The 12543-nt window shown below is 39.7% G+C and overlaps 1 protein-coding gene across 1 annotated transcript in view; it reads right to left on the bottom strand.

Moving 5' to 3' along the window:
• The window catches only part of LOC143925937 (mucin-2-like), a 257039-nt gene that overhangs the window by 184875 nt on the left and 59621 nt on the right, over positions 1-12543 (bottom strand). The window contains exons 4-7 of the mRNA XM_077450217.1: positions 10539-10620; positions 6299-6417; positions 5092-5308; positions 267-392 (exon numbers count right to left, since the gene is read on the bottom strand). Of these exons, the coding sequence (XP_077306343.1) occupies positions 267-392; positions 5092-5308; positions 6299-6417; positions 10539-10620 (544 nt within the window). The remainder of the gene's footprint in view (positions 1-266; positions 393-5091; positions 5309-6298; positions 6418-10538; positions 10621-12543) is intronic.

Genomic DNA, 12543 nt, shown 5'->3' with positions numbered 1-12543 from the left:
GCTATGGGCTGGGAAGAGTTGTGCAAATATCAAAATGCCTAGATCAGTGAATGTCGGTTTCAAGGAGTAGGTGATCCTAAGCAGGATGAAATTTCATGCAAACTGCCATAGGTAAACCCCATGTATGTTTTTGTTAATTGCTTTCCCTTTAGTTAAACAAGAAATCAATATCCAATAGGTAATAATAAAAACTGTGAAAAATACTCAAAAAACACATTACACATGACATTATTATGTGTTTGGTATATTAGCCTTGTATAACTCACCCTCAGGACAGAAGCAGTCGTCTATGTAATGCTCCAAACACACGTGGTTTGAGTCAAGGTTGGAGCAAGTATTCATACAGGGTGAGGAACTCTCTTGATAAATCATATTATTAGGACATTCAATGGCTATAAGATAGAAAAAATATCATATTGTGATATTGTACATCTGAAAACAATACAATATAAATACCCTGATAAAGTCATACTTTATAGAGCTATTTTTTTTTTCTAATGGTGTTAGCAACTTGTTGAGTGCATATGAATCTCTCAATTTTTAAATCTGGCAGATTTTCTTACCATCATGATTTTACAGCTAACAAATACTTCTAAGCACTAACCTTTATTTATAACTGCTATGATTATATATGGTCAATGATATCACCCAGTACCCCCAGCTTGTTTGTTTACAAACAGTAGCCATCCATGGGTCTGTCTTTTTGCAGAGGATTTTATAGTGGCATGGAAACATCATTGGTGCTGTGTCATTGTGATTCATGAAGATATACATTGCTGGATGATGAGGTTTACATTGGGTTGACGTTGAAGCATATTTATTTTAAATAAATGGCTTTGTTATAATGTTTGTTTTTTACTTTTTTTCTTGGGGTTCTGATAAGTCCTCCTTTGAAAACACTCACATCCTCTAGTGGTATTGGAGGTTTCGATTAGGCCCTTTTCACCTCATTATTGGAATGAGCTGGATTGCAGGGACAGGGGGCTTTGCTGCCAACCATGTATTGTACCCTCCCTATGCTGAAGGCATGTGGCCTAGCATGGTCTGGAGGAGAGGGTGGATGTATGCCTCCTGCCCTCCCGCACTGCATGCCTGGGACCCCACTCAGTTTTTTTTTGTTACTTGTTTTATTTAACCACTTTCAGACCGGACCAATTTGCTGGTCAAAGACCAGACCACTTTTTGCTATTCGGCACTGCGTCGCTTTAACTGACAATTGCGCGGTCGTGCGACGTGGCTCCCAAACAAAATTGACGTCCTTTTTTTCCCACAAATAGAGCTTTCTTTTGGTGGTATTTGATCACCCCTGCGGTTTTTATTTTTTGCGCTATAAACAAAAATAGAGCGACAATTTTGAAAAAAACGCATTATTTTTTACTTTTTGTTATAATAAATATCCCCAAAAATATATAAAAAAACATTTTTTTCCCTCAGTTTAGGCCGATACGTATTCTTCTATATATTTTTGGTAAAAAAAATCGCAATAAGCGATTATTGATTGGTTTGCGCAAAAGTTATAGCGTTTACAAAATAGGGATAGTTTTATAGCATTTTTATTAATAATTTTTTATTCTTTTTTTTTTTTACTAGTAATGGCGGCGATCAGCGATTTTTATTGTGACTGCGACATTGTGGGGGACCCATCGAACATTTTTGACACATTTTTGGGACCATTGTCATTTATACAGTAATCACTGCTATATAAATGCAGTGATTCCTGTGTAAATGACACTGGCAGTGAAAGGGTTAACCAGTGGGTGGCAGTGTAGGGGTTAAATGTTCCTAGGGGAGTGTTACTAACTGTGGGGGGGTTGGGCTTTCATTTAGTGTACATTGATCTCTGCTCCAATCACATGGAGCAGAGATCAGCGTCACTAGTTGCTAGGCAGAATAGACAAATGTTGTTTACACAGCATTTGCTCTATTCGGCCGCTCCGTGAGACGATCGCGGAGATGCCCGCGGCGATCGAGTCCGCGGGTCCCGCGACCGGACTCACGGGGGTCCCGACCAGCGCGGGAGCGCGCCGCCGCCGGCGCGCTCCCGATGGCAGGGCGGCATCGAATATTGGACGTACCTGTATGCCAATATGCCTGCCCGTGCCATTCTGTCGACGTACATCGTCGTGCGCTGGTCGGGAAGTGGTTAAAGAAATACACTTGAAAATACTATGGGATTTCCTCTATAGTTCATGCCAGGCCTTTGGCTTCCTGAACCTCATTCCCACATCTGATGCCCCAAAAGTATGCAAGGGTTTACAGATGGGAGTTATTGAAATCTGGAAACCCATTTTATGATAAGAGGGCTCCTAGATAGTTTCCCCTCCCCCTAAGGCAATGATTATGGGGTAAAGTACCCCTTCAAGCTCATTCCCAGAAATAGTTGAAATCAAATAAAGAGACCCACACCTCAGACAAAGTAATTTAATGATGAGGCTCCCCCATCCTCCAAAAAAACAAAACAAAACAATGTCCCTCAATATATATATCCAGGTTAAATTATGTCATCCAGTGAAGTAAATCTCTGGCATTCACAAATGACCTGCCATCTGATGTTGTTGTCACAACACCTGACAATGCCATTCTACTGCACTATCACTGCAAAATGGCAGATTCTGTTTGTAAAAAAATGGTCTGGGGATGATGATATTTGGTCAATGGTATCACCCAATATCTCTATCTGATGTGTTTCCAAACGGAAGCAAGCTGGGATTCTTTTATTTAGCAGCAGTACTATCACTGATAAATAACAGATCCCCAGGAGGTTTGTTAACAAGCAGAAACCAAGGGTTCATGGTGACTAAATTTGGCCAGTTTATTTAGGCCGCGTACACACGCGCGGACTGTTCGCCCAACTTTGTCCTGAACAGTGTTTGGGCGGACAGTCCGCTCGTGTGTGGGCTTTCAGCGGACAGTTTCAGCGGACAGTTGGACGGACAAGGTTTTTCGGAAATTCCGTAAAACTGTCCGCTGAAACCTTGTTTCAGCGAACAGTCCGCTCGTGTGTAGGCTTGTTCGTCAAACAAAGTTGTGCGCATGCTCAGAAAGGATTTTCACGCCGAAAGCTATAATGCAGTGTATAGGACGTCGTATTTTTCGTCCCGTCGTACGTGCCGTTCACGTCATCGCGCACGGTTTCAGCAAACTGTTCGTCCGTCGTGTGTGGCCATGTCCGTCCATGCTAAGTTTGAGCGGACTGTTTGCCGAAACTGTTGGACGGACAAAGTTGGGCGAACAGTCCGCGCGTGTGTACGCGGCCTTAGTGGTCCACCAAACTGTGAACAGAGTGGGTTCCTGAAGAGGCATGGACAGGTCAGGAAAAACAAAAAATATTTTCTCTAGTATTTATACTCTTTTTGATAACATACCAGACTTTTTTTTGGGGTAAGTTACACCATTATCCCGTAGTTTTTTAGATCAAAGATACAACTATGTTGGTGTCCCTTGTCAATTTTACATTATATTGTTTTAAATGTAACTGCCTACTCCCAAACTGTCATTTGAAGTAAAACACATAGCCAAGTATTATGCCCTGTACACACGGTCGGACTTTCCGATGGAAAATGTGCGATTGGATCGTGTTGTCTAAAATCTGATTGTGTCTGAGCTCCGTCAGACTTTTTTCCGTCGGAATTCAGACAACAAAATCCAATAGTTTCAATTCTTATCGTGTGTAGACAATTCCGACGGACAGAGTGCCACACATGCTCAGAATAAATGACAAGACAAAAGCTATTGGCTACTGGCCTGTTTATAGTCCCATCGTATGTGTTTTACATCGCGTTCAGAATGATCAAATTTTCCGTCAACTTTGTGCGACCGTGTGTATGCTAGACAAGTTTGGGCCAAAATCCGTCGGAAAAAATCCGACTGATTTTGTCATCGGAAAGTCCGACCATCATTCTACATAATGTTTTTATTGTGCATCGAAAAATATAGAAAATATACCAAATCAAATCATTATTATTCAACCAAAAAATAAAATAAAAGCCTCATGCATGTGTCCTGCTTTTTCTTCTGTAGGGGGTCAACAATGCCAAGAGCTGGTGAAAGCAGGGGTCCGTCATCCAGAGATAATTCTGAAAATCATCTGGATTATTCTCCTGGAGCTCCCGCAGCAATGGCATGTGACATAATTGGTCACCATTAATAAAGCAATCAATTGTTGATCCAAGAACTCCTCCTCCTCCTGTTCGTAGACTGGACTTGGGTCAAAGTAATAACTCCAAGTCCTCTGATTCTGCAACATGTCTGGTTGACGAACGGCTGTTCAGAAATTAACTGAAAAGCGCAAAATGAAAAGTGCAAACCGAAAAGCACGAAATAAAAAGCGTGAAATGAAAAGTGCAAATCAACACTCACCAAACCTCTACTAACATGAAATTAGCAGAAGGAGCCAAAGGGTGGTGCTAAAGAGCTGAAAAAAGACGTAGTACGTCAGTATGTTTGTGTTTGTTGGCCAACAATTCCTTGCCGTTTGTATGCAAGACAAAATCCAGGCACACGCCTTCGGACAAAAGTCTGAGGTTTTGTCTGTGAAAAATCTGATCATGTGTACAGGGCTTAACAGAGTGCCACTAACTGGGGACCTTGAGTAAGCCAATAGGACCAATAGCCAGCAGGTCCAAATAATTTTGAATTAATTCATATTGTGATCAAGTAGAACAGCAAATGTGTTCTGTTCCTGAGCTCTAGAACTTCATCTTTATCAGGGCTAAACAGATGTAAAATATTATAAAATCCATAAGTTGTTAATGCCTAATGTCCATATCACTATGCATTAATATGTTAAGCCAGTATTACCATAATTGAAAACACAGTTCTTTTCAATTTTTCTTTGTATAGAGAGCAGAAACTTGGCAGTCTGACAGCCCTCTATACACAGAGCAAGTGTTTCTTTAGAGTTTTGTTGTGTTTTTTGAGGATCTTTGAGAAGGAATTACTTCACAGTACCTGCAGGTAGAGAGGTCAGTGGGGGCCTTTGTTTTTATAGCTATTTTAGTGTCTGCTAAAACTGTGAAAGTAACTTGCTATGCTTAGACTGTGAACATGCTCTATTGTGCACTTTAAGTAATTCAGGAAAAGCATACTTACGACAGAAGCTGTCAGTCCTCCAGTTTCCTGGGTGACCTCCAGCATGGGAACACTGCCTGGAAAATTCACTGATAGTGCTACACAGGCAGATTGTAGTCGGGGATTGGCCGCAGGAGCACATGTCCAACATACAGGCATTAATATAAGCTTCCAAATTGAGAAATTCTCTACAGTCAGCAAATGCAGCATCTCCCAGGCGGTTTTCACACACCAAGCGCTAAGGAAAAATGCAATGTTAAAATAAAATTAATTGAATATATAAATTAATATATCAACAAATACATTTCTACATGTACTTATTCAGGGTTAGAAAGTATTAACTGAAACATAATTGATTGCACCTTTTCATGATGCTTGCCATCCCCTCTCACAATATATTTGAGAATATGTATTTATTAATGTGATGATGGTGAAGAGATAAATGGAAATCAATTTTGTACATTTACTTTTGAGATGAACACTTATATTTCTGCCCACTCTTATCGATTCTATTATCTATTGAAATTTGACATCAAGGAAATCATTGAAAATAGCTGTTATGAGGTTCTCATACAAATTATGTGATGGTGATGTAATCTTTTGCTGGGCTTTATACAAAGGAACTGAGAAAGTGAGACATTTTAATAGTGAAAAAATAAAGATGCCAGCATTTGAGAGACTAAGGTTTCTTTGTTTACATTCAACTCTAACTTGATTTTGGATAGAACAGAGAAGGGTTAGAATGTTGAGGTGATTTCCTTCATTCCGTATCAGGACAGGAAGCCATGGGGCCAGTCTGTCTATCAGAAACACAGACAGAAAGAAAAACAACTACTGTCCATGCTTTCCTTTCCCATAATAAATCCTACTTCCTATTTATTAAAGGGGTGCTATGGGGATAGGAAGTGAGGGACAATCTCCCCAGTGGAGTCAGAGATCGTTAAAAAAAAATAACAGCAATTGTGTCATGCTGTCCAAAAATAAAGAAAAATGTGTCTACACAAAATCCTACCTTTCACCAGTGTTAAATTTCAAGAAGCTTTTATCTGTGTAGTTATTGGCTACACATTGTTCCCCATCATCACTTGATGTACAGTCGTCTAACAAGAAAACACTGATACCAGCAAAGTCTCCTGTGATGGAAATCCAACCCTCTACACATATATCAATATACCTTTACTAAGCAAATTCTAGAGATGTTGTCTGGTGATATGATACTGTTACTTACATATTGAGAGCAACTGGATGTATCTATTATTGCTTTAGTCTCATCTAGATCAGTACATGTTTCTTTAGGATCATAGATGTTTTGTAGATTTCCAAATTGTATTGGACTGAGTTTCCTGCCTGTGGTTAAAAAAAACAAATAAAGATTAGTAATTCCAACATTAAATCCCAACTCTGTGCTTACTCCTCCTGCCCTCCATTTATTTTATGCTTTAGTGTTTTTTTTTTTTATGTAACTACCAATTTAAGATTTCATTAAGCTACTCTCCTGTCATGCAGGGTCCTCGTTGTTTTGTTTTTTCCCAATTATAAGTGGTCCTCCATGATGCAAAGTGCAGTACTGACATGATGAAGTAAACACTGCTCTCTGCATCATTACTTTGTGAGTGCAAGGTGCTATGAAGTTGCCTCCTCAGAGAGCAGGTACACAATGTTCTGCTCTCACAGAATGTCCCCAGTCTTCTAGATTGTATAAGTCCACCAGAGGCAAATCTTGCAATATCCCTAGAATTGAGCACATTACAAATTCTGTGTATAGATGTATTCATATCTAATCTCTAACTGATGATTAGCACATCAATAGATTGAGTAAACGTTGGTGTCAACCACATATCAGGGCTGGTGCTGGAAATTTTGGTATATAATGGTAAGCGTATTCACTAAGACAGTTTAAAGAGGATGTGAGGTGGATTGACAAAGGACTTTTTCATTCTAAACTGTGTAGCTTTAACTGAGCTTTGTATGTTTTGCAAAATCAAAGTGTATGTATAGCTAAACCTTTATTGTAGCTTTGGATAGAGTAGGCAAGGGTTACAGCCCAGATGAGGCTTTTTTCTTTTTTTGCTGTCTATGTACCATTGGGAAAATTTATTTTCACTTTCCCTGAGACACGACAGGAAGTTTGTGGGAATCTTCCAGCATGGAGGTAATCTCCCTTTTATGATGGCTATATAAACTTCAATAAAAAATTGATTTATTTTCTGATTACTTCCTTCCAATAAAGATAATCGATCTATAGTTCAAAATCCATTTGATCGGTATACCACACACGGGGGAATGGATTTCAATCTATAGCTAAAATATTATCGTAACTCTGTTTTCACTATGATATCTCCTAATGTGATCGATCACAAAATTATTGCATGAGCAGGTGCATGCATGAAATGGACACCTGATCACATAGCTCCATCAAGGCTCAGTTCGTCTGGTGCTCCCAGAGCAGGTAACTCAGATCTCCAACTTCTGAGATCTTGCATTGAGACCATTGAAATTAGAGTGGACGCCACAATAGATCAGGTCCAAGACTTGCATAACCAGTTAGTGGGGGCCATAGGGAGGAGTGGGCCTACCAAACCTTCTCTGGTATCATCAAGCAGCCCAGTTATCCCAATTCTCCATTATTTATTCCAAAATAGCACACCCTGACTGGGTACACATGGAAATGCAAGCAATACCCCACTACACTTTGGACTATCTTCTCCGGTGCCCTGCCAAATCTAGACCTGCTATCATGGCCCCCACATTATCCCACTCCTTAGTACTATGGGATTCCCTCAAAAAATAACTCACACCTGATCTACTACTGGCACCCATTATCTCAATTTTTTGAAACCCTCTGTTCCCCCAATATGAACATCAAAGCATTCCATTGGGGGCAAGACAAAAGGTTCTATATGAAAGGACATTTTGTCAACCCTGTGGGACCTCTCACTCTGGCCCACTGCGTTGGTAAGTTCCAAATACCAAGGTCAGAAAGGTTTAGATTCCACCAAATTTCTAATTTGATTCATTCCTTATTGTCCTCTAAACCCAACCCACTCTCTATCATGGCTTATGAAATGGGGTGTGGTCAAGCCATGGATCGGGGGGGGGGGGGATAACAGTGATATACCGATCACTTGCTAGGGCTGAGACCAAATCTCTCTTTATGAGAGAATGGGAGAAAGACCTGGGACATCACTGGAGCCTTGCGGAGTGCCATAGCGCTTCGGCTTCAGCCTCCAAGGGCATTTTGAACATAGCACTAAACGAAGCTAACTTAAAAGTCTTAATGAGGTAGTATATTGTTGCCTTTAAAAATTGACAAAATTTACCCGAGTGTGTCTCCTTTGTGTTTTTCGAAATTGCGGGCACATGGGATCAATGCTACATGTTTGTGATAGTGTGAGTCTTTCACACTATCAGGAAAATTACAGGCATACCCATTCAAAATACTCCTCAATTTGCTCTTCTAAACTCCTAACTCCAGGGCCCAGAAATTGGCCCAAAGCCTTACTATTTTTATTCTCCTTGGGACCAAGCTGACAATTGCTTGAGCTTGCAAACAACCTACTGTTTCCTTCTCTTGGTCAAAAGGAAAATCTCATGGATTATGGCCCAGGAGAAAACAGGTAGCATCATCTTGGACACGATTGACAAACATGATGCCATCTGGGAGCCCTGGACCTGATACATATCTCTGACACCTACCACCTCTCCTCAACCTGGATCCGTGTAGATGAGCGAGTATCACACTGTCATCAGGTACTTCTTTCTTTTTTTTTGTTTCTCTCTCTTTCTCTCATCTCCCAAATCTTTCTTCTATCTTTTTCCTTTTTCTCTAACTGCTTTTCCCTGATATCCTATAGGTACAGTCACAGGACTATACCATTGGGACACGATTTTGCCCCTCTCCGAAACTGCAATGGGGAGGCATATATAGCCCACTATGAAAGTAGATCTGTTAAAACCTGGATCTTCATCTTGATACTTTCTGGTTAGCAGACATCCACATGTATGAATCCCTTTGGCTCATAACAGTTCATACAGGTGTCTAGGCATTGCAGTCATACAATGCATTTCAACATTACTTTTTTTTTTCCTTTTTGAATGTCTATGCCAGGGATATGCAATTAGTGGACCTCCAGCTGTTGCAAAACTACAAGTCCCATCATGCCTCCGCCCCTGGGTATCATGCCTGTGGTTGTCAGAGTTTTTCTATGCCTCATGGGACTTGTAGTTCTGCTACAGCTGGAGGTCCGCTAATTCAATATCCCTGGTCTATGCACTCACAGCTATATGTCATGACAAGTCTTTTGTCAGCTATCTATTTCAGGTTTTATGAGCTGTCTTAAGGATGACCATCCACACTTCTACCCTCTATCTCTGATTTGGTCTTTCCTAGTCTATCCTACATCGGTTGCCCATCAAACCTTTAACAATCATCTAGCAATCTATGTCCGAGAGGAGCTACCCCTCACTTCCTGACACAGCTAGATCCCTTAAGGGGTGTCGGGAGTGAGGAGTCCTCTGCTCCTTTAAGAGCTAGCAGATGTCATAGAAGCCCCATTGAGGGTACATAAGACCTCATTGTTTTCTTAAAGCATTGAGTCATAACATGTATTTTTACACCTGATGTAAAGAAACCGCTTTACCTGTACCTTTGTTACAATATTCTCGCTGAAACTTCAATACAAACTATTGAAAGTAAAAAAATGATTGCATGAACAAAGTATCTCAGTCGTATCGATTGATAATAATTCCCCCCCGGATGATTGACTCAGTTTGATCGAATCCAATTGAAATTACGTTTAAATTAATCTAAGGGAAAGTTATCTCTATTCAAATGTTTGCAATTTAGATAGTTTTGATTGAATTACACATTGATGTGATATAATAATCAAAGCCTGTGTGGCCACCATTGGACAGTTGTCCCCGAGAACAGGTGTTCCTATTGGACGTTTTCCCCTCAGCACTTGTTCTTGGGACAACTCAAAAATGTTGGATTCCTCTTCTCTTTCACACCTACTGCAATAAAAACTTGACAGAGACTAGCGATACACTTAAAGGGCAGATTTTGAATGCAAATATCCCAAGGTGAAGGCTCTCTTCCTAGCTTTTAGCTCATAGCATCTAGTCAATAATCAACTAGAAGACTAGAAGCGTGGGAATACAAATAAGGTCAGACTGGTCACTTTTGGTTAATATACAGCTCTCCTCTTAGCATTTTGTCACTATGTGAAAGTACTGCAGAACATGAAAGACTTGTATTTTATATACAACTTCAGAAAGTGCTATAACAAAACTACCAATCAGTTGACTGATTGATTTAATTACAATAAGGTAAAAAATTAACAAGAATATACTGATTCTGTGAGCTGGAACACATCAATATGCTATTCACTGTGGAAAATACATTCTGAAAGTAATATTGGACTCTAAATTGATGCTGCAATAACCTGCCATATTTCCAGATCACTCACCTTCCACAGAGAAATCATTTATGCCATTATAATCACCGCACAGTCCACAGGTATAGTTATTGTAAATGGGATCCAGCTCCACCTGTACAGAAGAGGAAGAATCTTAGTTATTGTTACGTTCTAACACTTTAAATAATAACCTAAAGCAACCATCCAGGAAGCATCTGAACAATGGTCTGGCTACTTGGTTAAATTGAGTAGCTATGGGTCACTGCCTTATAGTTTTGACTGTACTTCTAGATATAAGAAAAGGCAAAATGCAATAATTTATGGGAAATGATGCCCAACACAAAATCTTGTTTTATTGTTATTGCAATCGAAATCTGAAAAAGACTCAGGTCTGATGGTTTGCTGGGAGTTATTACCTAACCTTGCTCAGTGCTTTTAGTAAATGTCTAAATCAGCAAGGCGGACAATGATATTCAAATACAGTATGTTATAATACATAAAGGTGAAAGATATATGTCCATTATGTGTCCAGTTCTGGAGACCTCACTTACAAAAAGATATTGATAAGATAGAACGAGTTTAGAGACAGGTAACAAAAATGGTGAAAGTTCTGGGGGATAAAACATATTGCGAGCAACTTCAAGAACTTAATATGTACAGTCTGGAGGAAAGAAGGGAAAGTTGATACATGATTGAAACCTTTAAATACATCAAGAGGGTGAATAAGGTTCAGGAAGGCGGTCTTTTCAATATGAAACCAAAATCAAGAACACGGGGACATGACCTCAAACTAATAGGAGGAAAGTTCAAAATGAATCTCATGCCACGAGCAGATTTTCTGTCGGAAAAAACTTGGATGGTTTTTCTGATGGAATTCGGCTCAAGCTTGGCTTGCATACACACGGTCACACAAAAGTTCTCGGAACTTTCGACCGCCAAGAACGCAGTGACATACAACACTACAACGAGCCAAGAAAATGAAGTTCAATGCTTTCGAGCACGCATCAAATTGTTTTCCGAGAATGTGTAGGAATTTTGCGTGTTGGAATTTGTACAGGAACTTTTTCCGACCGAAAAATAGAGAACATGCTCTCAATCTTTTGTTGGCTGGAATTCTGCCAGCAAAAGTCCGATGGAGCATAGACACGGTTGGTATTTCTGACCAAAAACTCACATCCGACTTTTGCTGGCAGAATTTCTGATCGTGTGTATGGGGCATTAGAAAGTATTATTTTACTGAAATGGATGATGATTGGAATAAACTACCAACAGAGGTAGTGAGACAGTCAACAGTAAATGGCTTCAAACATGCTTGGGATAAACATAAATTTATAGTCCGACAACAAGATTCATGAAAATAAATAAATAAACAAACAAACAAAAAAAAAAGGACAGACTCGATGAACTACTCAGCCTTTTTCTGCAGTAGTTTTTCTAAGTTTTTATGTACTGTATGTCCATGGAGATTTTAATGTATCCAAGTCATAAAATAGTAATGTTGATGACTTTTTATTACTCATCCACCTGGCTTCCCAGTTTAAATTGGTGCCAGAAACGTACCCAAGTATTTATAGCCATGGGGCAATCCAGTCACCTAAATTTAATGTTGTTATGCAATGTTGTTAAAGCAGATGATGGTTGTCCAAGAACTTGGTGGGAGAAGTGAAAGTTATGTGAGCCATTTTCACATCCCTACCCCAGAGATCTGACAATTTACACTTTCAGCTGTGTATTCCATATCACATATCTCAGATCACAGCACAATGGTTGCTGTATTATGGGAATTAGAAAAGAGTTTTGTACAAACACATCTATCATCATGTTCTTATTCATTCAGCATCTGCCTTGACACATTTCATGATGCTATGGTGATTAGAATAGAACTATGATTCCCTGTGAACATGAATGTTGAGATATATTCCCAACGCTCAGAACTAAATTACAGTAGCATGAATGAGTGGCAAATCATCTTCAACATTACAGAGCAAGTTCAGTTGAATTTTACTACCTACTACTAGCTAAAAGATGAAGTAAAAAGAAAGACCGGGTGCTTTGT

Source organism: Lithobates pipiens, unplaced genomic scaffold (genome assembly GCF_037356315.1).
Source record: "Lithobates pipiens isolate NorthernLeopardFrog02 unplaced genomic scaffold, aLitPip1_a1.2 Scaffold_10, whole genome shotgun sequence".
Classification (NCBI taxonomy): Eukaryota; Metazoa; Chordata; class Amphibia; order Anura; family Ranidae; genus Lithobates; species Lithobates pipiens.
Note: the sequence above shows the minus strand (reverse complement) of the source record. Positions and strands in the feature narration are given on the sequence as shown.